The 26937-nt window shown below is 45.5% G+C and overlaps 1 protein-coding gene across 1 annotated transcript in view; it reads right to left on the reverse strand.

Annotated features, from left to right (window-relative positions):
- Positions 1–5253: 5253 nt before the first annotated feature.
- LOC113450533 (cytochrome P450 2J4-like) overlaps positions 5254–26937 on the reverse strand; it is a 36648-nt gene continuing 14964 nt past the window's right edge. Inside the window, exons 3-9 of the mRNA XM_026721757.2 lie at positions 25001–25150; positions 24321–24481; positions 22451–22627; positions 19688–19829; positions 13845–14032; positions 10932–11073; positions 5254–10256 (exon numbers count right to left, since the gene is read on the reverse strand). Coding sequence (XP_026577542.1) covers positions 10078–10256; positions 10932–11073; positions 13845–14032; positions 19688–19829; positions 22451–22627; positions 24321–24481; positions 25001–25150 — 1139 coding nt within the window. The 3' untranslated portion in view covers positions 5254–10077. The remainder of the gene's footprint in view (positions 10257–10931; positions 11074–13844; positions 14033–19687; positions 19830–22450; positions 22628–24320; positions 24482–25000; positions 25151–26937) is intronic.

Genomic DNA, 26937 nt, shown 5'->3' on the forward strand with positions numbered 1-26937 from the left:
TGGCAATGTTGAAAACAAATTCACACCTTTCAAGACTCGCATGCAGGAGTTGTCCAGTTTGCAGGGCTGTCTACTATGGGGCACTCGAGTGGTCATCCCGACCTCACTGCGTACCCGAGTTCTGGAGGCATTGCACGAGGGACACCCTGGCATCGTGAGAATGAAGGCATTAGCATGCAGCTATGTGTGGTGGCCGGGTCTCGACGAGGACGTTGTCAATTGGGTAAGTTCCTGCAGCATTTGCCAGGAATCCCGTCCTGCTCCCCCCATTGCCACCCCTACCAGATGGGAAAGCGCCAGCGCTCCTTGGTCCAGAATTCACATCGACCTGGCCGGCCCCTTGCATGGGAAGATGTTCCTAGTGGTCGTGGACGCCTATTCCAAATGGATTGACGTAGCACAGCTATCCACGACCACCACACTAGCAATCACCAACGTGTTAACACGCCTGTTCGTAACGCACGGGCTACCCGACTCCATTGTCTCCGACAATGGCCCACAGTTCGCATCGACCGAGTTCAGCCGTTTCGCTGCCAACCTGGGTATCCGCCACATTTTCACAGCCCCATTTCATCCTGCCAGTAACGGATTGGCTGAAAGGGCCGTCAGGACCACTAAAGAAGCCCTGGCTAGGTTCAGCAAGGATGGCTGGCACCACAAACTCTCGCGGTTCCTGATGAGCCAACACTCAACTCCTTGTTCAGTCACCAATAAGTCCCCAGCTGAGCTCCTGATGGGCAGGCGTCTGAGGACTGTATTGGACAGACTTCACCCACAATACTGCCCTGACTCTCCCCTCACTTCCACATCGGGGGTTAGACATTTTATCTTACAGGAGCCAGTATTCATGAGGAACTTCGCTGGAGACCCCCTGTGGATCCCGGGCGAGATCGTAGCCATCACCGGGCCGCGGTCGTACCGGGTCAGACTGGAGGATGGCCGTGTCTGGAGGAGGCACATAGACCAACTGCGTAGGCGCCTCAGCACCCTCGTCAGCAGGGATCCAGAGTCACCAGACGAAGGGAGGCCTCATCATCAGCCCCACATCCACATCATGCCCGGCGACCAGTTCACACCAACAGCCGATCCCGAAAGCCCGAACACAGACGGTCGACCAGCCCAATCCAGTCTACGGGAGCACGTCCCCAGTGACCAACCCTACGAGCCCCGGGCATGCCCGAACCGAGGGGCACACTGGTGACACTTTGCAGGCTCTGCCTTCCCAGGCAGACCCCGAACGGACAGACAACGTTCCAGAGCTGCGCCGTTCCGGGCGCCAACATAAACCTCCTGCCTACCTCAAAGACTATGCGTGTTCGCATCTGGGGGGAAGGGGTGTTATGTCCTGAGAACTCTAGGAGTTCTCACTCAGGTCCATTCACTTTGCGTGGGCGTTCTTCCCTTCACTCATTGGTTGGTTCTCCCCAGCAGCCAGCTATAAAAGCAGGCTGCAGGGTCCAACCAGTTGCTGATTGCTGCGAGCCAGTTTCCAGGCGTGGCAAGCACGGTCAGCCCTTTATTGTTATAATAAAGTATTGTTGCACTCATGCTCTGGTTCAGCCTCTCTTTTCCCAAACTTAACAGGCAGCTAAGGAGAAATACATTGTAAATCATTTGGATGTAGAGATGGCATATTTGCATGTACCATTGCAACACACTATTTATTTAAAGAAACCTTTAGGTATGAAAAATGATAAGACAACTGATTGCTGGAGATTGAAAAAAGAGTCTTTATGGCTTAAAGCAATCAGGATATGAGTGGAACCAATGTATACCGTGTTTCTCACAAAATAAGGCCAGGCCTTTTATTTTTTTTGACCCCTGAAAAAACGGCTAGGGCATCTTTTCAGGGGTGACTTAATTTCCTCCCCCACCTAGAGCGGCCCATATGCACGTACCTCTCCACGAAGCCGTTTCTATTGGCCAGCGAAAGCTCACCGAAGGCAGAGTCCCCAGCCACTTCAGGGCGAGACATGGCTGCCCATGTCCCCTCGCCTTTAGGGAGTCTCTTTCGGGCGATGGAAGCTCCCCAAATGCAGTCACCAGCCACTTCGATCAGCCAGTAGAAGCGGACTCGGGGTGAGCGCACACACACACTCCCCTTGCCGCGATGCCACTTCTATCGGCAGACAAAAGCTCCCTTGAAGAAAGAGTCCCCATCCGCTTCGGGGAGAGGCGTGCCTATGCACCAGGTTCCCAACTGCAATCTCAATGCAACTGCCAACTCAATGCAACTGCAAGCTCAATGCAATGTACATATGCTGTTGTCAGAATAAATATCAGACGACCCCAAGATTCCCGCTGCATTTCTGCTTCCTGAGCCAGCCGCTCTTCTTCGTCCCCTCAGATAGCCCTATTCCCCCACCCCCCGCCTCGATTTCCCACTGCAACCATTTGGATCGCAGGAGGCTTGCTAAAGAAGCTTTTGTCTTCTCCTGTCCCACTCTTTTAAACGTCTCTCCGCAGCCTTGGAAATCCTCTCCTGGCGACTCCATCCCAGCTCCAACCCTGTTTCCATCCTAGACAAGCCTCCTTCCAGGTGCACTCTGGGAATCCAAGGCTTGTTTCCCCCCCCCCCCCAATCTCTGACTTGAGCAGAGCAGGCACTGGGGTGGGCAGGGCAGGAGGGGCTCCTGGGTTTTTTGTCTGAGCTGGGTGAAGATCATCCTGGTGTCCCCAAAGGGTGGTCTTTTGGATTGCTTTAATGTTTAACAGGACACTTCCCTGAACCCCCACCTTCCTCCAGTGGGGAGGACGGCGTCTTGCTGGGCCCGGGAGAGATGATGGCTGCATTGCAGGGGAGAAATACTCCCCCCCCAAAAGCCCCTTGGGGAAACGTAAATGAATGAATAAACTCAAAGGGTCTTGGGACAACCCCCCACCCAGGTAAATTGCACCAGCAAAAGACAGGTGGCGGAAGAGCAGGGACCTTCAGGTTCAGAAACTCGGTTAAGCACAAGCTGCTACTTCTTCCCTCCCTGCCCTCATTTCATGTTGCCTTTGATCAGAAAGCAGATCTGAATGATAAACAACCCTTTTGTAACTTACCAACTGCATGCCAAATCCCAGCCTCCACCCCAAGGTGGCTTAATGTGTGTGGATTAATTGATTAATTGAGTTCATGATCTAAAGTGATTTTTTTATTTTGGTCTAGAGAGAAGATGAGTTTAGAAAGAAAGAGCTACTCCGTGGGATTCAAGAAAGCAATCATGGAGGATTCTCGTGGTAAGAATCCGACCGCTTTCTGCAAAGAGAATATGCTGCATCTCCGTATGGTCCGAAAATGGAGAGCTGAGGATGATAACCTCAGTCAACAGGTGCAGAAGGGAAATGCCAAGAAGCGCAGGTGTGGGTCAGGTCGGCATCCATTATATCCTGAACTCGAAGACACCATCGCTCAATGGATTGCTGACAGGAGAGCAAAGGCTTTGGTTGTACGCAGGGCTGATATTCAAGCATTTGACCTTGCAATGACACCACAGTTTGAAATTACCCTGGTAGAATTCAAAGCCTCTCATCGCTGGCTAGATGGCTTCCTTCAGCGATATGAATTGTCTCTGAGGAGATCCACCTCGCTTTTCAAGCTAGAAGATGCTGAAATTGTCAAATGGGCACTTGCTTTTAAATCATTTGTTGATGCCATTGATTTCTCCAAATATAATGTCTCTCACATGATTGCGATGGATGAGACTGCAGTTTTTTTGGGCCAAGAGGCTCAAACAACAATTGATAAGAGGGGTGCCTCGTCAATTTACATTCCATCAACTGGATATGAAAGTGCACGTATTACCTGCATCTTGGCCATTCACCTGGAGGGGACAAAAGTAGCACCTCTTGTCGTTGCCAAGGGCAAAAAAGAAAAAAAATGAACGTGTTTCAGGGACTTATGTGCTTGAAACCGAAAAGGCTTGGTGCACACAGGGTGTTATAAGGAAGTGGATCGAGTTAGTACTGCCACTTGTTGTGCGAGGTGGCCAAAGAGGCATGCTGATATGGGATGCAGCCAGCAACTCACCATGCCAAAGACATGAAGCGTTTCCTTGCACCAAGAAGAGTGGATCAAATAATGATCCCAGCAGGAATGACAGCACATCTCCAAACCCTAGACATTGCAGTAAACAAACCATTCAAGGACAATCTGCAGGTACAAATCAATGACTATATTGAGAATCGCATGGAGAGAAACCAACAAGAAAACTTTGTGAAGCCTAGCCTGGCAGAGGTTGTGAGTTGGGTGAAGAAGGCATGGGATACCATCACTGACACCTGCGTTGCCCATGCGCTACGAGCAGGATACATGGACAAAAGGTACTCCTTTGAGGAGACCTCTATTGCTAAACATCAGCGATTGGGACCAATTCTTTTACAGGCAATGGAATCACAAGAGATTCCAGGTGGAATTCAGGCTTCGGAGTGTTATGACGATGTCCCAGAAGAAGATGACATCACTGTTTTTGAATAAATTGTTCCTACGTATGTTTGCATAAATTGTTCCTTTGTTTGAATAAATTGTTCCTGTATTTGAATAAATGGCTTGGTTGATTTATTTTTATTAAAATGGTGGATTTTTAATAAATTGGGGTGTTGCTTTGTGGTTCCCCTGGGGGGCGGGTGGCTGGGATTTGGCATGCAGTTGGTAAGTTACAAAAGAGTTGTTTATCATAAAGATCTGCTTTGTGATCAAAGGCAACGTGAAATGAGGGCAGGAAGGTTAAGCCTGTGCTTAACTGTGGCCATAAGATAGAGCCAGAAACCTGGGTTGTTTAGTCTCAGTGAGTCTTTGTTTCTTCTGTTGGAGAGAGTTGCCGTTCCTCCAAATGACTGTTACTGATCGTTGATGTAAGTCTGTTATTCAACTGTTTTTGATACTGGACTTTGATATTTGGATTATCCCTGAACTGAAAACTGATTGATTTAACTGTGAATGACTTGGACTGCTTGTTTTGGACTTTGCCTAAACGTTTATTGGAAGTAAAAACCTACATTTATTGTACAGTGTATCTGTGTGCTGTTTGTGTGTTATTCTTCACTACTCTCACTACGTCTCCCTGTATGTGCTCATTCTCCTAACAGGGAATTACCTCGACAAATAATCCTCCACTCTCAACTCCATGTGGTCAGATAGCCAGAACCATGTGCTTGGTGGTTCTGCTTCATCGATATAGCATCTTTCCAAACAGCCTCCATGTTTCCAGTGCTTTTATCCCAGCTTGGAACTGAACCAGCGGAGGAAAAAAGGAAGACAGAACAAAGTGCTTGCTCTAACATTTTTATTTTTATTCTTCAAGGAATGTAACAGAACAAAAACAAACAAACAGAATAAAATCATCAAATAGCATGAAACCACATCTTGGCCTGGTGTTTCTATCCAGTAAGAATCTCCCTGCTATGGTTGGTGGAGACTTTTCATTTTGCACAAGGAAATTTTACAAAAGTGAACTGCCAAATTGTGACTTTTATCTATGGTTACATAAATACATATATTCTTGCTAGCATTGTATCTATATTCTATCTATGCAGCGTTAATCCTGCTGTCTTTATTTCATCTAATTATCCCCCCCACTCCCTTGATTCAATCATGTTCCATTCTCTGAGACAGCCTGAACAAGTCCCTGCAGTTTTCTTGGGAAGGATTTTCACAAGTGGTTTGCCATTGGCACTTTCTTGGGGCTGAGAGAAAGTGACTGGGCCAAGACCACCCAGCTGGCTTTGCGTTGAAAGCAGGACTCAAATTCATGGTCTCCCAGTTTCTATCCCGATGCCTTAAATCACTTCATCAAACTGGCTCTCCGGTTACTATAATATCTTACTCCTAAATAAAATGTTCTTAGTGCTAAACTTACATTGAGTTATTGTTTAATCTGTTGTTTTTTTTACAGCCTCCATGCACACATTCTATCTTTAAAATCCTATTTCAGCTATCATATTTATTTATTTAACAAATTTATATAACGATCAAACTTATAGACAGTGATTCTGGGTAGCCTACAACCTGAGTAGTTAATAGATGCTAATAATAATATTCTGTTCTATTTCACTACAATATGATTTGATAGCCACTCCATTTCTTTGGTCCTCAACTCTGTCTTTCCTATTGCTACTCTTTAAGGGTATATATCGATGTATGTCAACTTGGAGGCTTTAAGTTGCATAGACTTCAATTCCTAGAATTCCATACCTGGGATTGATGCAGAGATAGGATGCAAATATTTTTACAACCTGTTCTATGGGCGTGGCTAGGTGGGAGTGGCTAGGTGGGCATGGCCATGTGACTGGGTAGGGGTGGCTTTTAGTTTTTTTCGCAGCAAACCCCATCCCCCATGCTCCATTTTTTTTTTTTTTTTGCCTCCTGGGCCCCAGGGAAGCCTCCTGGGGGGCATTTTTGCTCCCAGGAAGTTTTCCTGAGGCCCAGGAAGACAAAAAATGGAGCACGGGAGGGGGGCATGCAGCACACACACATCCCGCGCACCCCTCTTCGCCTCCTGGGCCTCAGGGAAGCCTCCTGGGTGAAGCGGTAAGACAGTGAGGGGAATCCCGGCACAACTGATCGTCGGAACAGCTGATCGTTGGGAGGAAGTAAAAAAAGAATTACCTTAAGGAGTGACTGGGCAAGGGAGAATACAGTCAGCAATGTCGGGCATGTGCACGATGTTGCGCATGCACGATAAGGACTGACTGGGTAGGGAGGGGAGGGGCAGTTAGAGAGAGATGGGGCCAGCCGGGGCACAATTTGTCGGTTCTCCGAACTGTGCAGAATCATAACAACCCGTTCTATAGAACTGGTCGGAACCAATAAAATCCCACCCCAGATTGATGGCTATGGAATTCTGGGAGTTGAAGTCCAGGCATCTTAAACCTGCAAAGTTGAGAAACACCCATCAGTGTTCTGGATGGAGTCACCAAAGTTGTAGGCATGAGCTTAGATAGACTCCGGAGGATGGTAGAGGACAGGAAGGCCTGGGGGAATGTTGTCTATGGGGTCACGATGGGTCAGACACGACTTCGCGATTAACAACAACAAAGTATTCTTATTCAGCAGTTTTCAACGGGTGTTTCTGCTCCGTTGCAACCTTCAATAGCCTGCACTTAGACTTAGTTTGATTGTTTCCCTGCCAAACTACATTATAGGTAGTCCTCAGCTTACGACCACAATTGAGCCCAAAATTTTCTGTGAGACATTTGTCAAGTGAATTTTGCCCCATTTCATGGCCGTTTTTACCTCAGTTGTTAATCACTGCAGTTGTTAAATGAATAACAAGGTTGTTCAGTGAATCTGGCTTCCCCGTTGACTTTGCTTGTCAGAAGGTCACAAAAGGGGATCACAGGACCCCGGGACACTGTAACCGTCATAAATAGAGTCAGTGGCCAAGCGTCTGAATTTTGATCACGTAACCATGGGGGATGCTGCAAAGGTCGTAAGTATGAAGAATGGCCATGTCACTTATTTCAGTGATGTTGTAAGTTTGAACGGTCACTAAATGAACTGTAGTAAGTCAAGGTGCTTCCTGTATTTTTCTCCTCTGCAATTTCTGCTTCCTACAAGGGCAAAACTCTTTTTCTTTTCTTGAGATATTCTTTTTTTCTCATTCTGACTCTCAAGGGAATGCCTCTCCGCTCCAGTTTTCCCAGCTGCTGATTCCTACTACAGGTAGTACCTTGATTTACAACAGTTCACTTAATAACCATTTTACTAATTTAACAACCGCCGTGATTCACTTAACAAACGTGGCAAGAAAGGTCGTACAATGCGATAAAAATTCACTTAACGAATTTCTCACTTAGCAGCATAAAAGTTGGGCTCGATGGTTGGGTCATAAGTTGAGGACTACCTGTACAGTTGAGCTTGGACAGTTTTCCCAGGTTCTCCATTCAACATATGGGAAAAAACCATATGGGTGACACTGTGGGAACAGGACCATACAATGGTAGAAAGGTTCTGTGGAACGTTTTCAGGGCGAGATGTTTTCTTTATCAATTTATTTATTAAATTTATACACTGCTCATCTCACAATTGAGTGACTCTGGGTGGCCCTCTGCCCCAATCTAATCTTTTAGGACACATACATCTTTACCGCCAAGCTATAAATTGTCAATTACAATAAAGAAGTTTCAGTGGTATTCATGCAAATATTCCATTTTTTGACTTTAAGTACACGAGTACACATTGTAATTAATCTTTGGTAGCCAAGAAACAATCAAGGAGGAAACATTAGCCTAATCAAAGAATCATCAAGAATGAAGCCACATCCAACCAAGATTGACAAAGCATTGTAGATAAGCAATCAGAGTGGTGCGGTGGCCTAAAGGTGGAGCTCTCGCCTCACAAATCAGGAGGCTGTGAGTTCGATCCTAGGTAGAGGCAGATATTTCTCTCTCTCGGCACTATGAGAATATACCCCTGAACAAAACTCCTCATTGGCAACAGGAAGGGTATCTGGCCATGAAACACCCTGCTAGCTCCATTCAGTTGCTCAGACTCCAGCTCGCAAAGGATTATGGGGTCATTAAAAGATGGTGATTATAGATAAGCAATCAGCAAGTCCCACTCCTCCCTGATTGATGAGACATAGTCTCGTAAGAGGATGTCAAGACAGGAAAACAACAAGACTCACAGAACCCTAAGGATTCAACAATCCATCGCAAAGTTTCTTAGATATTGGAGTATTCCAAACTACTGGAGTTACAGGTAGTCTTTGATTTACAGCTGCAATTGAGCCCAATGTTTATGTTGCTAAGCAAGACGGTTGTTAAGTGAACACTGCTCCATTTTATGACCTTTTGCCACAGTTGTTAAATGAATCACTGTAGTTTTTAAGACAGTAACATGTTGATAAGTAAATCTGGTTTCCCCATTGATTTTGCTTGTCAGAAGTTCGCAAGTGGTAATCACATGACACACACATACAACCCAGGACACTGCAACCGTCATAAATATGAGTCAGTGGCCAAACATCTGAATGTTCATCATGTGACCATGGGGATGCTGCAAAGGTCATAAGTGTGAAAAATGGGCGTAAGTCACTTTTTTCAGTGCTGTTGTAGCTTTGAATGATCACTAAATGAACAGTTGTAAGTTGAGAACTACCTGTATTTTAGATGCAAAAGTTGTAAGCCACTTTGATTGTTGACATGCTCAAAAAGGTATGGTGTAATGTTAATAATAAAGAAAGAAAACATTTTGGTCTTTTTTTAAAATTCAGCTTCAGGATGAAATCAATGGTAGAATTCAAACTTTATGCAATTCAGGTGGGAAAAAGGATGATCTCTACCAATGACGGCCATGCAATGGCTAAAATATATATATATACTTGAAGCAAAGAACAAGTGAAAGAGTGTATGATTAAAAGGGTTAAGTGCTTTGGAATTAATACCATCACTGCAGTGTACCTCTCTCATCTTGAAAGAAAAGACTTAAGGCACCATCCTCTCCCTCAAAGCAGCAGACACCATAGCATGGAATGAGGTACAGGAGGAATCCGCCACTAAGCTAACAGCACAGAGAAAGTGCCCACTTCCTCAAGAGTTGCAGGTTCAAATTTGGGTATCTCAGCTGGACTCCAGTTGGAGTCCAGGTTGGAGTGGATCTGAGTATCTGCCAGATAGCCTGTCCCTACCCAACCTTCTTCTGAATACGCATCAGATACCCAAATCTAACCTGGAACCCTGTTATGCATTGGGCTATTGTTAACTTGGGACAAGTCCGTGGTTGCCATGGGTCACCACAGATTTTATGCTGCCAAGACCTGAGCACCAACAGATTAAGGGACTCAGAATTCAGCAATACAGGTAAAGGGCAGCAGGGAAGTCAATACAACGCCAACAATTTCAAGTGTTCCCCAATTGTATTTTTTCCCCCAGTTCTTTGTTATTCTTCTAGCCTACTTTTCCTATTTGGAGGAGTCATCTTCAATTCTGAGTCCTTTGTTTTAGGTAAATATGACAATGCATATATGAAGACTTCATAAACATATGTCACTGAGCAAAATTATAAAAAGGAGACATGAAGAGTAACTAATAACAAGCTACAGGAGGGTCAAAAATCTATCGCAACAGATCAAGCTCCGCCAACGTTGGGGATTAACAAGGAACAGCACGGATCTTCAGCGGGAAAGGCTGCATCCCAGCCCCTATCACATGCTCCATGTTAAATCCTTTTAGTCCTTCTGGATACTGGAAAGTAAACGTTTTCATAAGGTTGGTGAAAAAAATGAAGAGCTCCATCTGAGCCAAAGACTTCCCCAAACATTCACGGGCACCTAAAAAAAAAATAAAGGGAAGTTCATGAGATGCAGACATGAACCGCTACCAAAGACGATTGTGGTTACAACCTAGATGCAAATTGGCAAGCATTTTAAAAAATAGCACTTAGCAATAGCACTTATATATCGCTTCACAGTGCTTTACACCCCTCTTTAAGTGGTTTAAATGTCTGTCTCTTGCCCCCAACAATCTGGGTCCTCATTTTACTGACCTCGGAAAGATGGAAGGCTGAGTCAACTATGAGCTGGTGAGAACTGAACTGCTGGCAGTCAGCAGAATTAGCCCGCAATACTGCATTCTGACCACTGCATCACCAGTGGTTAGAATGCTAGGAAAACTCTGTTCTCAGTCATGGAATGAGCAGATTTTAAAAAAAAAATTAATTGTGAAAAGTTCCATGCAGCACAATTAGTCCTTGACATGAAGCCAGCCCATTATGATCGTATGTCACAATAGTCATAAAATGACTGACCCAAATTTATGATTTATTTTTTTGCAGTAATTGTTAAACAAATCACTGTGAATGAAATTTACAGACATTAAAGCTTTTAGCTATAGAAACCCATTACAGAAGTTTTGCAAAACCTAAGGGTTGTCCAAGTACCAAAACTATGCTTCAAAGCTACTGCTAAACTTTGAAGATAGATGGGATATGTTGTCAGTGTATTTACCTGCCCCAAAGGTAAGGAAATCTTCTCTGAATACAAATTTCCCATCTTGATCCAAAAAGTGGCTAGGGTTAAACTGTCGTGGCGTCTCCCATTGTTTGGGATCCAGTAGAACAGAGCAGGAATCAGGGATCACAATGCTACCCTGAAAAAGGATAACATTAACTGCTGTTTTCACAAAGCATGCTTAGCTTAACCTAGTGTCTCTATTAATTCTCTGTCTGTCTGTCTGTCTGTCTGTGTGTCTGTGTGTGTCTGGCTCTCTGTGTCTCTCTGTCTCTTTGTCTCTCTCTGTGTGTCTCTCTGTCTGTCCCTCTCTCTGTGTGTGTGTCCTTTTGTCTCTATCTGTCTCTCTTTGTGTGTATCTGTCTCTCACTGTCTCTCTCTCCGTCTCTCTCTGTCTCTGTCTCTGTCTCTCTCTGTTTCTCTCTGTCTCTTTGTCTCTCTCTCTCTCTCTGTGTGTGTCTCTCTGTCTCTCTCTATGTGTGTCTCACTCTGTCTCTCCCTGTCTCTATGTCTCTCTCTGTGTGTCTCTGTCTCTTTCTCTCTCTGTCTCTCTCTCCTTTTGTCTCTCTGTCTCTCTGTGTGTATCTGTCTCTCGTCTCTCTGTCCCTCTGCCTCTGTGTGTATGTGTGTGTGTGTCTCTGTCTCTCTGTTTCTCTGTCTCTCTCTCTCTCTGTGTCCTTTTGTCTCTATCTGTCTCTCTATGTGTGTATCTGTCTCTCTGTCTCTCTCTCTCCATCTCTCTCTGTCTCTCTCTCTCTGTCCCTCTGCTTCTGTGTGTGTGTCTGTGTGTCTGTGTGTCTGTGGCTCTCTCTGTTTCTCTGTCTCTCTCTCCTTTTGTCTGTCTCTGTCTGTCTCTGTCTCTGTCTCTCTGTCCCTCTGCCTCTGTGTGTATGTGTGTGTGTGTGTCTCTGTCTCTCTGTTTCTCTGTCTCTCTCTCTCTCTGTGTCCTTTTGTCTCTATCTGTCTCTCTATGTGTGTATCTGTCTCTCTGTCTCTCTCTCCATCTCTCTCTGTCTCTCTCTCTCTCTGTCCCTCTGCTTCTGTGTGTGTGTGTGTGTCTGTGTGTCTGTGTGTCTGTGGCTCTCTCTGTTTCTCTGTCTCTCTCTCTTTGTCTCTCTCTGTGGCTCTCTCTGTCTCTCTGTGTGTGTCCTTTTGTCTCTCTCTGTCTCTCTCTGTCTCTCTCTGTGTGTGTCCTTTTGTCTCTCTCTGTCTCTCTCTGTCTCTCTCTCTCTCTGTCCTTTTGTCTCTCTCTGTCTCTCTTTGTGTATATCTGTCTCTCTCTGTTTCTCTCTCTCCATCTCTCTCTCTGTGTCTCTGTCATTGTCTCTATCTGTCTCTCTATGTGTGTATCTGTCTCTCTCTGTCTCTCTCTCCATCTCTCTCTGTCTCTCTCTCTGTGTGTCCCTCTGCCTCTGTGTGTGTGTGTGTCTCTCTGTCTCTCTCTCTTTGTCTCTCTCTGTGGCTCTCTCTGTCTCTCTCTGTGTATGTACTTTTGTCTCTCTCTGTCTCTCTCTGTGTGTGTCCTTTTGTCTCTGTCTCTCTTTGTGTGTATCTGTCTCTCTCTGTCTCTCTCTCTCTCTCCATCTCTCTCTGTCTCTATCTCCCTCTCTGTCCCTCTGCCTCTGTGTGTGTGTGTCTCTCTCTCTGTGTGTCTCTGTTTCTCTGTCTCTCTCTCTCTGTCCCTCTGCCTCTGTGTGTGTGTCTCTCTCTGTCTCTCTTTCTTTGTCTCTCTCTGTGTCTCTGTCTGTCTGTCTCTCTCTCTGTGTGTCCTTTTGTCTCTCTCTGTCTCTCTTTGTGTGTATCTGTCTCTCTCTGTCTCTCTCTCTCCATCTCTCTCTGTCTCTGTCTCCCTCTCTGTCCCTCTGCCTCTGTGTGTGTGTGTCTCTCTCTGTGTGTGTCTCTGTTTCTCTGTCTCTCTCTGTGTGTCCCTCTGCCTCTGTGTGTGTGTCTCTCTCTGTCTCTCTTTCTTTGTCTCTCTCTGTGTCTCTCTCTGTGTATGTCCTTTTGTCTCTCTCTGTCTCTGTGGTGTATCTGTCTCTCTCTGTCTCTCTCTCTCTCTCCATCTCTCTCTCTGTGTGTCTCTGTCATTGTCTCTCTCTATCTGTCTGTCTCTCTTGCACGCTCTCTGCCTCTGTGTATGTGTATGTGTGTGCCTTCCAGTCAATGTTGACACCTGACTATCTGAACAAGTCCCTGCAGTTGTCTTGGCAAGGTTTTTCAGAACTGGTTCGCCATTGCTTCTTTCCTAAGGTGGAGAGAGAGGGGCTGGCCCAAGGTCACCCCCAGCTGCTTCATGCCTGAGGCAGGACCATAAGTCACAGTCTTAACCGCTACACCAAAGTGGCTCTTTATCTGAGTGTATCTGAACTGTAGGCAACCCCATGGCTGAGGGTTTTCACATCACATTAAGCCACAAGTACAGGAAGCACCTTGACTTACAACAGTTCATTTAGTGGCTGTTGAAAGTTACAACGGCCCTGTGGAAAAGTGATGGTAACTTTTTTTTTCACACTTAGGACTATTGCAGCATCCCCATGGTGACGTGATCAAAATTCAGCCGCTTGGCAACTGACTCATATTTATGACGGCTGCAATGTGATCCAACCCCCTGCACAGGCGGGAGACCCTATACCATTTCTGACAAGTTACCAGCTCTTACCTGAGCCCCTTTATGACATGGACTCAGAACCACTGGTCTTGTTTTTATTTTTAAAGTGTGGGGTTAGAGCTCTCTTGTAGAACTGCTGGTTCTGTGTTGCACAAAAGGTGAATTACACTTGGGGACATTGTTTGTTGCTAACATTGCCTCCCCCCCGCCCTCCGTGGCTTTCTATTGCTTTGACTGACAACATTGGGGATTTTGTTGTTGTTTGTTTGTTTGTTTGGCGTTGCTGTGCTGTTATTCTGTACCTTTGGAATATAACAATCAAGTACGTTCAAATCTATTTCACACAACCTAAAGTGGGTGGGAAATGCGATACTGCTGAGACGCTGGGTTTCATGAATGACAGCATACGAATAAGGCAGTTTCTTCCGATCCTCGTAGCAGATTGTTTTGTGGGGATCCAGTGCACTTTTGATCTCCTTCTGTACTTTCTCTGAGAAGAAAAGAAATGCACTCTGATTGACAAGCAAGTGAATAACCTCTTTAAGGAATCCTCAAGATATTTGCCCTCTACTTAATTGGAGTTTCAGTCACTAGCTAATCTGGCAAGAACCATAACTAAAGGGAAAATGAATGCTATTGTGTATGTTTAGATAAATGAAATGGAATAGAGTTAGTTCTCGCTCAACAACCATCCAGGGGTGACATGATAGCAGCAGTGGTGGGATTCAAATTTTTTTTACTGCTGGTTCTGTGGGCGTGGCTTGTTGGGTGTGGCGTGGTTTGTTGGGCGTGGCTTAGTGGGTGTGGCAGGGGAAGTATACTGTACAATCTCCATTTCCTCCTCACCCCGCTAACCTGCTTTCCAGTTCCTTTCTCCTGTGCAGGGCAACAAAAGAAACCCCAACCAATCAGCTGGGACTCAGGAGGCAGAGAATAGATGGGGCCAGGGCCAGTCAGAGGTGGTATTTGCCGGTTTTCCAAACTACTCAAAATTTCCTCTACCGGTTCTCCAAAACTGGTCAGAACCTGCTGAATACCACCTCTGGATAGCACTCTTCCAGTATCTAAGGGGCTGCCACAAAGTAGAGGGAGTCAAGCTATTCTCCAAAGCACCTAAAAGCAGGACCAGAAGCAATGGATGAAAACTAATCCAGGAGAGAAGCAACCTGGAAATAAGGAGAAATTTCCTAATAATTCGTCAGTGGAACAACTTGCCTCCAACACTGGAGGCTTACAAGAAAAGATTGGATAACAACTTGTCTGAAACGATACAGGATTTCCTACTTAAGCAGGTGGTTGGACTAGAATGGGTATCAGCAACCTGAGGCTCCGGAGCCGCATGTGGCTCTTTGACCCCTGTCCTGCGTCTCCCTGCCAAACCGGTCATGCAACTTGCTGTCTGTCCCAAGACACTGACCCAACCTGGCTGTGGACGAGACCAACCTCGCTAACATGAGGACTGGTGGGGTGGGAATGGGATCCAGGAGGAGGGTACGATGGAAAGGGGGACAGGCCTGCAGCTGAGGAACGAGCTTGAACCACAGTGGCGACTTCCCCAAAGATTGCCCTCAACCTCCTCCTCATGCGCCCCCCCTGGCTGGCTGTTGAGGGACCAGGAGGATGCCCATGAGTGGGGATACCTCCTCAAGCGAATGGCCAGGCTTGGCCAAAGCACAGCAAAGGTGCGTGGGGCAGGCAGGTTGACCAGCTGAGGGACAAGTATCGTTAGTGAGGGCACTCTGGCTTTCTCCAAGCCTGATCCCCGGAGTGGGCATGCAAGATTCAGTGGGGCCTTGCCCCCTTTTCCCATGCCCTGAGCTTCTTTACTCCTCCAGCTTTAGCAGTGCCACCGGCCACGTTGACTGAAAAGCGTCCTCCATGCGGATAAGTCCCCTGTGTGAGATTTAAAACTGCCCAGAGAACACTTTTCAATCAATGCCACCAGTGGCACCGCTCCACTCACTAGCAGAGGGTATCCCCACAAGAGAGAGAGAGAGAGAGAGAGAGAGAGAGAGAGAGAGAGAGAGAGAGAGAGAGAGAGAGAAATGAGAGAGGAGAGGGAAGAAAGAGAGAGAGAGAGAGAAATGAGAAAATAAAAGAAAGGAGAGGGAGAGGAAAAAGAGGAAAAATAGAAATGAGAGGGAGAAAGAAGAGAGAGAGAGAGAAATGAGAGAGGAAATGGAAGAAAGAAGAGAGAGAGAGAGAGAGAAAGAGAAAAGAAAAGAGAGGGAGAGGAGGAAAAAAAAAAATAGAAATGAGAGGGAGGGAGGGAGGGAGAGAAAAGAGAGGGAGGGAGGGAGGGAGAGAGAGAGAAATGAGAGAGGAAAGGGAAGAGAGAGAGAGAGAGAGAAAAGAAAAGAAAAGAAAGAGAGGAGAGGAAAAAGGAAAAACAGAAATGAGAGGGAGGGAGGGAGGGAGAGAGAAAAGAGAGGGAGGGAGGGGGAGAGAGAGAGAGACCCATTTCCCACAGAAAACACCGGGAGCCACAAAACCTGGGAAGGCGTGGCTGGAGGGGTCATGTGACTAGGTGGGAGTGATGCTAAATCGGTCCCGCCCACCCAGGTTTTATGGCTCCCAGGGTTTCCTTTTCTGTGGGAAATGGGTCCAAATGGCTCTTTGAGTGTTTAAGCCTGGACTAGAAGACTTCCAACTCTGTTATTCCGTTGTTATTATTATTCTGGTATTATTACCATTCATTCAGCAATCATTTGAAGTTACCCCACAGCATTGAACGAATAGAATTCATGCCCAGTCCTCAAAGTTATGGCCATGCAGTCATGCAATCAAAGTTTGGGCCCTGGGTAGCCCACCCACATGTAGGACAACAGTACAGGTAGATCTCAGTTTACAACGGTTCATTTAGAGCCCATTCGAACGTACGTGATCAAAATTCAGACCCTTGACAACCGATTCATATTTACAACGATTGCCGTGTCCCAGGTCCTGTGATCACTTCTTACAACCTTCTGACCAGCAAAGTCAATAGGCAAGCCACATTGACTTAACAACTGTGTTACTAACCTAACGGCAGTGATTCTGACTTACTAACTTAAACAGTTGTGGCGACAAAGGTCTTAAAAAGGGCAAAATGTACCTAAGCACGGTCTTGCTTAGCAACATGAATATTGGGCTCAACTGTGGTCATAAGTTGAGGACTACCAGATTGCACTTCAACTTCTTGAACAGTTTGCCTCCAGAAGTCATGGGTGCTTCATCACTGGAGTTTTTAAGAAAAGACTGGACTTGTCTGAAATGGTATAGGGCAGTGGTGGCTAACCTTTTTGGGTTCTTGTGCCAAAAATTGCCAGCGTTGCCAGCACTCCCGTACCCATGTGCCAGTACCCAGAATGCAATACGTACCCCCTCCCCACGCCCTCTGTGCATGCGTGCGCAATCCCCCCCGACCACCCCCTCATCTGCACTGCGCCTCACAGCTGATTTTTCCGCTGGTTTGAGGCCTTTTTCGGCCTCCCAGAAGCTTGGAAAAAGCCTCCGCAAGGCTTTTCAGGCCAAATTATAGTTTCGTCACTTCTGGTGTTACAGGAAGTGATTAAACAGGCCTGTAATTCAGCCTGAAAAGACTTGCAGAGGCTTTTTCCAAGGCTCTAGGAGGTCGAAAAAGGCCCAAACCAAACCCCCCAAAAAATCAGCTGCAAGGAACAGGCATCCACAGTGAGGTAAGTTTGCCTGTGACTTGCGTGCCAGCAAAAATGTCCCTGCCATAGGTTTGCCATCATGGGTATAGGGTCTCCTGCTTGAGCGAGGGGCTGGACTAGAAGACCTCCAAGGTCCCTTCCAGCTCTGTTCCATTCTATGATTCTATCCTGCCTATCTCCTTCTGTCTCTGGCCTTTTGGATATCCCTGCACCATCACCGCCCCTGCTGCTTTGCCATCCTGGGCTTTAGTGACTCTGCTACCCAGAGTTCCCTCCTGCGCGTCCATCACTCTGTGCTCTGCTGCTCCTTTCACCTTGCCACCCCTGCTGTCCCCAATGCACCTTTGCTGTCTTCTTCTTCCCACTACTGACGAGATGCACCCAGCTCGGCCTTTTGTGAGGCAGCAGATGGTGACGGTCAGCTGGGGGAAACAGGTGTGACAGAGTCCAGAGTGACCAAAAGAGCAGGGATGGGGTGGAAGAATTGAAGTGGAGGCCAGCGTGGCATGGCAGAAGCAAGATGTCCTTGCCTAACAGGTACGGCAGCGTCTCCAGAGGTGGTACTCAGCAGGTTCTGACCAGTTCTGCAGAACCGGTAGTGGAAATTTTGAGTAGTTCGGAGAACCAGCAAATCCCACCTCTGACTGCCTCCCACCCCCCATCTCTTCTTCAAATCTCGACCAACAAATACTCTGTCCTACACATTGGTAAAAACAAAAACAAGTACACCAAATACAAGCTAGGCGGATATGACCTTGTTGACGACCCTCACTCTGTTGAGGACCTCAGACTACTCATATCTAGCAACCTAAGCCACCAGAGCTCACTGTAATAGCATTACCAAAAAGGCATTAAGAGTTGTAAATCTAATCTGACGAAGCTTCTCCTCCAGAAATATAGAGTTGCTAACTAGGGCATACAAAATTTTGCTAGACCAATACTCAAATACAGCTCATCTGTCTGGAATCCACACTGCATATCGGACATTAATACAATTGAGCAAGTCCAGAAGTATTTCACGAGAAGAGTACTACACCCCTCTGCTCGCAACACAATACCCTACATCACCAGGCTTGAAATTTTCAGCTTGGACAATCTAGAACTACGTCACCTACGGTTGGACTTAAGCGTTGTATACAAAATTATCGGCTACAATGTCCTACCAGTCAATGACTACTTCAGCTTCAACCGCAACAATACAAGAGCACACAACAGATACAAACTTAATGTTAAACTCTCCAAACTTGATTGCAGAAAGTACAACTTCAGCAACAGAGTGGTCAATGTCTGGAATGTATTACCTGACTCTGTTGTTACATCCTCTAACCCCTACTCCTTTAACAGATTTAACAGATAATCAGAGTTGAAAGGGACCTTGTAAGCCATATAGTCCAACCCCCTGCCCAAGCGGGAGACCCTACACTATTTCTGACAAATGGCAGTCCAATCTCTTCTTGAAAGTCTCAAGTGATGGCGCTCCCACAACTTCTGAGGGCAAGCTATTCCATTGGTTGACTGTTCTCACTGTCAGAAAGTTTCTCCTTATTTCCAGGTTAAATCTCTCCTTGTTCAGTTTCCATCCATTATTCCTTGTCTAGCCTAGAGGCGCTTTAGAAAATAGCTTGACCCCTTCCTCCCCGTGGCAGCCCCTCAAATATTGGAAGACCGCTATCATGTCTCCCCTGGTCCTTCTCTTTACTAGTCTAGCCAAGCTCAGTTCCTGCAACTGTCCATTGTATGTTTTAACCTCCAGTCCCCTAATCATCCTGGTTGCTCTTCTCTGTACTTTTTCTAGAGTCTCAACATCTTTTTTATAATGTGATGAACAAAACTGGATGCAGTACTCTAGGTGTGGTCTTATTTTAATCTTAAACTATCCACTATTGACCTTACCCCATTCCTAAGAGGTCTGTAAGGGGCGTGCATAAATGTCCAATCGTGCCTACTGTCCCTGTCCTATTGCCCCCATTTATTTGTACCTATTTCCTGTATTCTTACTCATGTTTATACTTATACCTATTATCTTGTAAGTGATTGACAAATCAAATAAATAAATAAAATAACTTCTCTGCCTCCCAAGTCCCAGGTGATTATCTGGGTCTTTTGTTGTTGTTGTTGTTGTTGTCGTTGTTGCCCTGCGCAGGAGAACAGAGCTGGAAGGCAGGTTAGTGGGGTGGGGAGGGAATGGGGATTTTGCATATCCTTCCCCCTGGAGTGGGGAGGGAATGAAGATTTTACAGTATCCCTCCCCTGCCATGCCCACCAAGCAATGCCCGCCAAGCCTCGTCATGCCCACAGAACCGGTAGTAAAAAAAATTGAATCCCATCACTGAATGTCTCCCCCTTCAAACCCACATGGCCTCCAGGCCGTAAGGACAGAATCTCAACATCCTCCCTTGGACAGCCCAGAATTGGAAGATCTAAAAGCAGAGATTTTTTTAAAAAAGGAGAGAGGAGAGCCAAGAATTCTCACCATGGGCTTTTCTCACCTTGAATTTTGGGATGAATCCCCATAAAAAACAGAGCCCAAGATAGGGTGAAAGCTACTGTGTCCGTGCCTGTGAGGAACAAGTCAGCAATAACTTGGATCAAATTGTCTTCATGAAAAGTTGTGGTGGTGTCCTTTTTCTCCTGTGGATCGGATGAACAAAACAAAACTGAAGCCCAAGATATTCAGAGTTAAGCAGCCTTAATTCCAACCATTGTACAGCATTGTCACTTTGGAGAAGGGATTCGTGACCACTGTATTATACCCCAAATCTATCCACAAGATGAAGAACAGGATCTTCTTAATAGATCTTAATACATATTGGAGAATATATTTTTTGTATCCTAAGCCACTTAGGGCTGTGCAGTCCAGTTTTAATATTTAAATTGAACTTGATAGGTGATAGCAAACTATCCAGCACTTTGGGGATCATTGTTATATGGCTCCATCTAGCTACTTAACTTAAGGACTGAGTAGTTTCCTCCGTAGAGTGCATTGCAGTTAAAAAATCAAGAGGTTTTTTTTAGGGCAGGGATCCCTGAAGCTAAGTTACTCTAGTGTAGTTACAGACATAGCTAGAATCCCAACGGTGGGATTCTACCAGTTCAGACTGGTTTGGGTGAACCCCTTGTTCTGATGTTCAGCTCGCTCCGAACCAGTTCTGTGTGACGAGGAAGTCAGCCCGCCTGCCCGCCCATCCCTGCCCTTTCCTGTGCATTATGCCTTTGTTTAGAGCACAGCTGATTCACGCAGCAGAGCAGTTATCCATGCCTCAGCTGTTTTCTTCACAGAGGCTGCCGTTGAATGTAAGAATGGGCTTGCCTTTTTCAAATGCAGAGTGCACACTTGATCACCAAACCGGTTGTTATCCCCATGGAATCCCACCCCTGGCTAGAACCCCAGCTGAGACTGAGCAGGTGTTCATATTTATGACAGTCCTGGGGTCACGGGATCCCCTTTTTTCAACCTTCTGGCAAGCAAGGTCAGCGGGGAAGCCAGATTTGCTTTACAACCCTGTGACTAACTTAATGACTGCAGTGAGTCACTTGACAAGTGTGGCAAGAAAACGGGGCAAAACTGACTTAACAATTGTCTTGCTTAATAGCGATGGGAATTTGGGGCTCGGTTGTGGTCATAAGTCAAGGACTATCTCCTTTAGTTGCATTTTCAGACTGGATTCAAGGAAGGGGTTCAAGTGAGGCAGACTTTTCTTCTGGCGAGAAGGCCTGGCTCACTCTTAGCCTGAGAATTCTTTCGTCACAATATGTCTATCTGACCTGGATGGATTATTTAATCCAGGGGTGTCAAAGTGGATTTCTTCGAGGGCCAGATCAGCATCGTAGTTATCCTTTGTGGGCTGGCCGGGCAGGGGGGGCAGATGGGATGGACACCTTCCGCAGCCCCCTGCTGGCCAAAATGGGGTAGTGGGGGCCACACAGCCATACTGCACCCTGTTTTGGCCAGCAGGGGGCTGCAGGAGGCTGTCCAGGGCATGGGGTGGCTAGTGTGGCCTCCCCGTGCCCCATTTTGGCTGACAGGGTGCTTCAGGCGGCTGTCCAGACTAAAAATGGGATGGGGGGGCGCATCGCTGCCAGAGGCACCACGTTCAGCCTGTTTTGCTATTTCCAGGCCGGCCCCACAGGCCAAATTTAAGCACCCCACCGACCTTGAGTCTGACACCCCTGATCTAATCTAACACTGCCTTTAGGTAACTGTTAAGCAGCTGGTGGAAAGGAGAAATAGAAGCAAATGCCAGCAACACTATATATTCCAAATTTGTAGATGGCCACCCAAAAATATCTTCCGAACAGAACTCTCGCTGCTATTCTCTGCCATCCATCCTCTGTGCTTAACTGCCATTGGGTAGCAGTCATGTACAAAAAAACAGATCTACCATAGCACTATTGTGTCCTATCTGCATGTAGAATGAGGCATTTATCCCAGAGCCCTGGTGGCACAGTGGTTGGAATGCAGTACTGCAGGCTAATTCTTCCAACTGCCTGCTGCCAGCAGTTTGATTTTCACTGGCTCAGGGTTGACTCAGCCCTCCATCCTTCCGAGGTTGGGAAAATGAGGACCCAGATTGTTGGGGGGCAATAGGCTGACTTTGTAAACCGGTTAGGGACGGCTGTAAAGCACTGTGAAGCGGTATATAAGTCTAAATGTTATTGCTATTATCGGCAGGCACACGGCCATGCCCACTTCAGCGTAACCCACCAAACACACACACACACACCACAGCCGATCCACTCCAGGTGTTCCTCCTTGGCTGGCTCTCCATGGACAGCCATTTGTCCAAAATGGCGTAGGGTCTCCCCATTATGTGGAGGGTTGGATTAGATGACCTACAAGGTCCTTTCCAACTCGGATTATCTATTAAGTGTTTTTCCAAAAGGTAACTGGACTTTCTTTTTTTTTTTTCCTTGAAAACATTTCATATCTCATTCAAGAAACTTTTTCAGTTCGGTTCAGAAGCTTCTTGGATGAGAAGCAAGATGTTTTCAAGGGAAAAAAAGAAAAAAGAAAGTCTGGTTGTCTTTTGGAAAAGCATATTCATAATGGGCCATATGCATTAACTACGTTGAATTCAGTTCAGTTTGTCTTGCCTTTAAATTGTGTCTAGCCAAATGCTGGTTTTTAATTCTGCTCTTCCTGCTCCTACATTGGAAAGAAGTTTTATATCGCTGTGCTACTGGGCTAAGTTCAATGTTTTGGGCTCGGTGAATCAGAAACTAGGTAGGCCCATTAAAACATGGAAGCTTACATCATCCATGTGAGCTAAATAGAAGTCAATGTAGTTTTGTGGTTCACGAGAGGCCTGCGAATTCTTAGCATTTCCCATCTTCTTTTTGATATAAGAAATCATAAATTCAAAGGAGGAAACTGCCGTCTTGTGAGGCCCAGGGAGGTATTCCACAAGTGAAGGGAAGATGTTATACATCTGCAGGAAGAGAAATAATCTTAATTACAATTCTCAATAACCCTGATAGCTTGAACATGTAACATATAAGTCACCGTGAGGCATTCTTGGTGCTCTCTGTGCTTGGTTATTTGCTTGTAGATATTTCATCTGAAATGGCATGTAGTCTCCTGCTTGAGAAGCAGACCTCGAAGTTCCCTTCCAACTCTGCTATTCATCGCCCAACTAGATAACACAATCTATATATGTATAAACGTGTGTTTGTGTGTGTGTGTTCCAGCATAACTCTGGAACGCCTCAAGAAATTTCAACCAAGCTTGGTACAAAGATGCCTTACCCTCTGGAAACAAATACTGTGGGGGTAAGATACCCCTAACTCCCCTCGGGGATATGTGCCTTAAAATGGCTTCTACTGTACAGCACAGTGGACTTGCCATGGTAACAGCTTCACAGTACTCCAGTACTCCACAAGGGGACTCCCTCAGCCCTCGAAGGAAATGCCAGGCAATTGGCCAAGTGCAATCAAAAAAATGAAACACCAGTGTAGACAAGAAACTCCCGAGGAGAGGAATAGAAGACTTGTGACACTGCGCGAGAGACAGTACTAGAGTGTGAGTCCTGACTACAGGATTTTGCTGTCTAATATAGGGATAAATAAATACCCGAGCAATACCAGGTTATCATCGAGTGATAAATAAAACTTATGCCTTGGTAAAAACAGACTTGGAATACACATCCAATTTTGGTCAGCACAATACAAAAAAGACTTTGAGACTCTGGAAAGAGTGCAGAGAAGAACAACAAAGATGATTTGGGGGCAGGGGGGACTGAAGGCTAAAACATATGAAGAACAGTTGCAGGAATTGGATATGTCTAGCCTAATGAAAAGAAGGACTAGGGGTGACATGATAGCAGTGTGCCTGTCAACTATAAAACATGTATACAAAATGTTTTATGAGTTTCAAAGAGCAGGCAACAGTGTGGGGTCGAAAGTACATTCCATTCATATTTTCTTCAAAGACTGATTAGATGGCTGAAGCTTCTGCCATGAAAAAAATCTAATTGGCGAGCATGATTGATGACTCTTGGCTACGGACATTTTTCATTGGCTGATGCACGGGGGGCGGGGGAAGCAGGATCAAGGGTGATAGTGAATTATGTATCTCAGAGTTGACTATGCCCAGCTTAGTGCCAGACGTAGAATGTTAACTTCAAATAAATCCTCTTTAGTTTTGGAAGTGTGGCTCGAGGCTCATGATTTAATTGGAGTAATTGCTGGAATCCTGACAGTGCCAATTATTTGGAGGACTGCCACAAAGCACTAGAAGGCAAGACAAGAAGCAACGGATGGAAACTAATCATGGAGAGAAGCAACCTAGGACTAAGGAGAAATGTCCTGACAGTAAGAACAATCAAGGAGTGAAACTGCTTGCCTTCAGAAGTTGTGGGTGCCCCGACACTTGAGGCTTTTAAGAAAAACTAGGCAGCCATTTGTCTAAACCAGGATAGGGGGCTAGTCTAGAACATCTCCATGTTCCTTTCCAACTCTGTTATTCCGTATGATTTTCCCTCTGCATTTGAAGATATATTTATATCTGTGCTTATAGATAGCATTGGATAAAATGGATCAATAAAGCATTCCAGGAAGTTATAAGGCCATGCATTCTAAGGCAATAAGAGGAGAGAAAAGCTTTCGTTTACTTTATTTGCTTACCATTTCTCCAAAAGTACCTCGGCATTTTGTAATGTTATTGATGTGTTCAACAAGCCTTTGGAACATGTCATCCTCTCTGAGAACAGTTTCTCCAAAAACTGCTGTGTGGATCATTTGGGAGGCTGAATGCATGAACGGTAAGAAAGGATCCAGTGGTTGTCCTATACCCAGAAGTTTAAAAAAAATCTATTACAAACACAATAAAGCTGGTAGAAGGGGAAAATATTCTGTAAAGCAAAATGCCCGCCATTGCTAAATAAAGACTGCCTACCAGCCGCCACCTTATGATTGCTTGTGCTTTGCTGCCATGCAGGGATAGTTTGGCATGAATTCTGGGGAGGGTGAATGGGAGGGGGAGATACTTTTGGGGTGAAATGAAAGTAGCTGCCGAATTTTCTCAAGATGCTGCTTCAAGATTACCCGGCTGGGAGAAGAAGGCAGCTGCATACCATCCTACGTTTGAATTGACCGTTCTGAAAACATCTTGCCTGAACCTGATTAGTTACGGAAAGGATCAATAACGGTAGGCAATTTCTGGGAAGGAAAAGGTGAACTTAGGGATTTGGGCATTCAATTCTCAGTACTGGTTCTGCTTGACTACAACAGACTTTTAATAAAACTGCATCTTTCCCAATGAATGGAGTCAAGGATTCCTAACCTTTTAGCCATCAGCTACATACCCTTGGTCTGGGCAAAAGTTTTCACCAGCTGACTAGCCTCCTCTTGTATGTGCTGTTCCAGACCCTTTTTCATATTTCCCAATTTCTGCAGGGTCGACTGTCCAAACTGTCTCTGCTGTCTCCAAGTTTTTCCATTGGAAAACATGATGCCTGCAGCAAACATGAGCCATTATTAGAAATGTATTATTTTTATTAGAGACATATTTCACTTTACATTGAGGAAATCACAGCCTCCCCTCCATTTTTCCCCACAGCAACAAGCCTGTACAGTAGGTTGGATTGAGAGTGATCATCTCAAAATCACACAGTGAGATTCAGTGTGTGATGACCCGGGCTGTGGCACAAAGGCAACACAGCCAGAAAATAAGTATGAGTCCATTTATTTGCTCCAACTTTGCCCCCAAGGTCCCGGTTACTTTCTGGCCTAGAGAAAAGCTCTCCCACGAACCTATAACAGCCTCTGGCTGCAGATATTCCAGTACAAACACTGTAAGTAGAATTACTGCAATCAATCACTCCAGCAGAAAAGATAATGAGCCCAATAATTCCAGCAAGGCAGATAATCGCACAGAAGCACAACAATAATTCACACAAACAGAAGAAATGTCAGGAATGCAGGCTAACCTCACAATACTAGATGAATTTAGCATTTGTTCCTGAATGGCCAAAAGATGATTTGATTTTAAGTGCATATGCTGATGCAAGTTTTGCAACAGATATAAACACTAGGAAATCAACTTCAGGAATGGCTATACCATTAGGAAAAGCATTGATTGGTTGGAGGTCAATTAGACAGCAACACATAAGTAAGTCCACAATGGAAGCAGAATTTTCCTGTCTATCTTTATTATGTACTGATTTAATTCTGTATAAACAGTTATTATTGGATATGGGATTAACTGTTAATGATTCCATTGTATTGTATGAGGACAATCAAGCAGCCATACGGTTGGCTACAAATATTGCTGTGAAAACGAGATCTAAGCATACAGATCTTAGATACCTGAATGTAAGGCTATCTGTAAAAAATGGTTTAATAAGACTGGAATATTGTATGACTGAACAAAATATTGCTGATTCATTTACTAAAGCCCAAGGTTCAGTCAAACACAAAGAAAGTTGTGATGACTATGGGTTGAGGTTGTAAATATATATATATATATATTTGTTTTCTGAGGTTCTCGCGGGTATTTGTATGTGGATCTTTGGTTGTTTGGGTTTTCTCCTGCGTAAGATTCGAAGTATCTAGGCAACGTTTCGATGAAGTCTCATTCATCATCTTCAGGCTTCTGTCTTCAGCTCTTGCTTCTCAGAGTGATGTGAGATTGCAGCTGCTTCTTCCTTTTAACTGCTAGTGGGGGTGGGACTTGATTGGATGGGGGCTTGGCTGTGTTCTGATTGGGTGGGGGTGTGTTCTCATTGGTAGGGGGTTTGGCCGTGTTCTGATTGGTTGGAGGCGTGTTCTGTTCAGGTGGGGGCTTGGTTGTGCTCAGGTTAGTCTTAGTTGTTGGGGGATTTGAGTTGGTGAGCTGTGATCTTGCTGTTTGGCTTCGAGTTCGTGGTCGTGCTGCATCTTCATAGTGGGTGTCGGTTTGCTTCATGTATGGCTCGGAGGGGTTTGAAGTGGGTAGTGATGCAGCTGCAGTGCAGCTTCTGGTCCATGGTCGTGTCTCATCTTCTGAGTGGGTGTGAGTCTGTTTTCTACATGGAAGTGTGGTGGTGGCATCTTGTGTGGCTCTCATGGGTGTGGGCCTGGTGTCCTTCTTCATGTTAGGTACTCGTCTGTTCATGAGGGCGGGTTTCCAAATGGCTGGAAGGCGGGAGGTGTCATCTCGTTTGTTCATGCTGTGTGGGCATTTTTCTATCTCTATGGCTTCTCTGATTATTCTGCTGTTGAAGTGTTCGGTTTTGGCGATGGTTCTGGTATTTTTAAAATC

Source organism: Pseudonaja textilis, chromosome 4 (assembly GCF_049901715.1).
Source record: "Pseudonaja textilis isolate UNSWEBS1 chromosome 4, rPseTex1.2, whole genome shotgun sequence".
Lineage (NCBI taxonomy): Eukaryota > Metazoa > Chordata > Lepidosauria > Squamata > Elapidae > Pseudonaja > Pseudonaja textilis.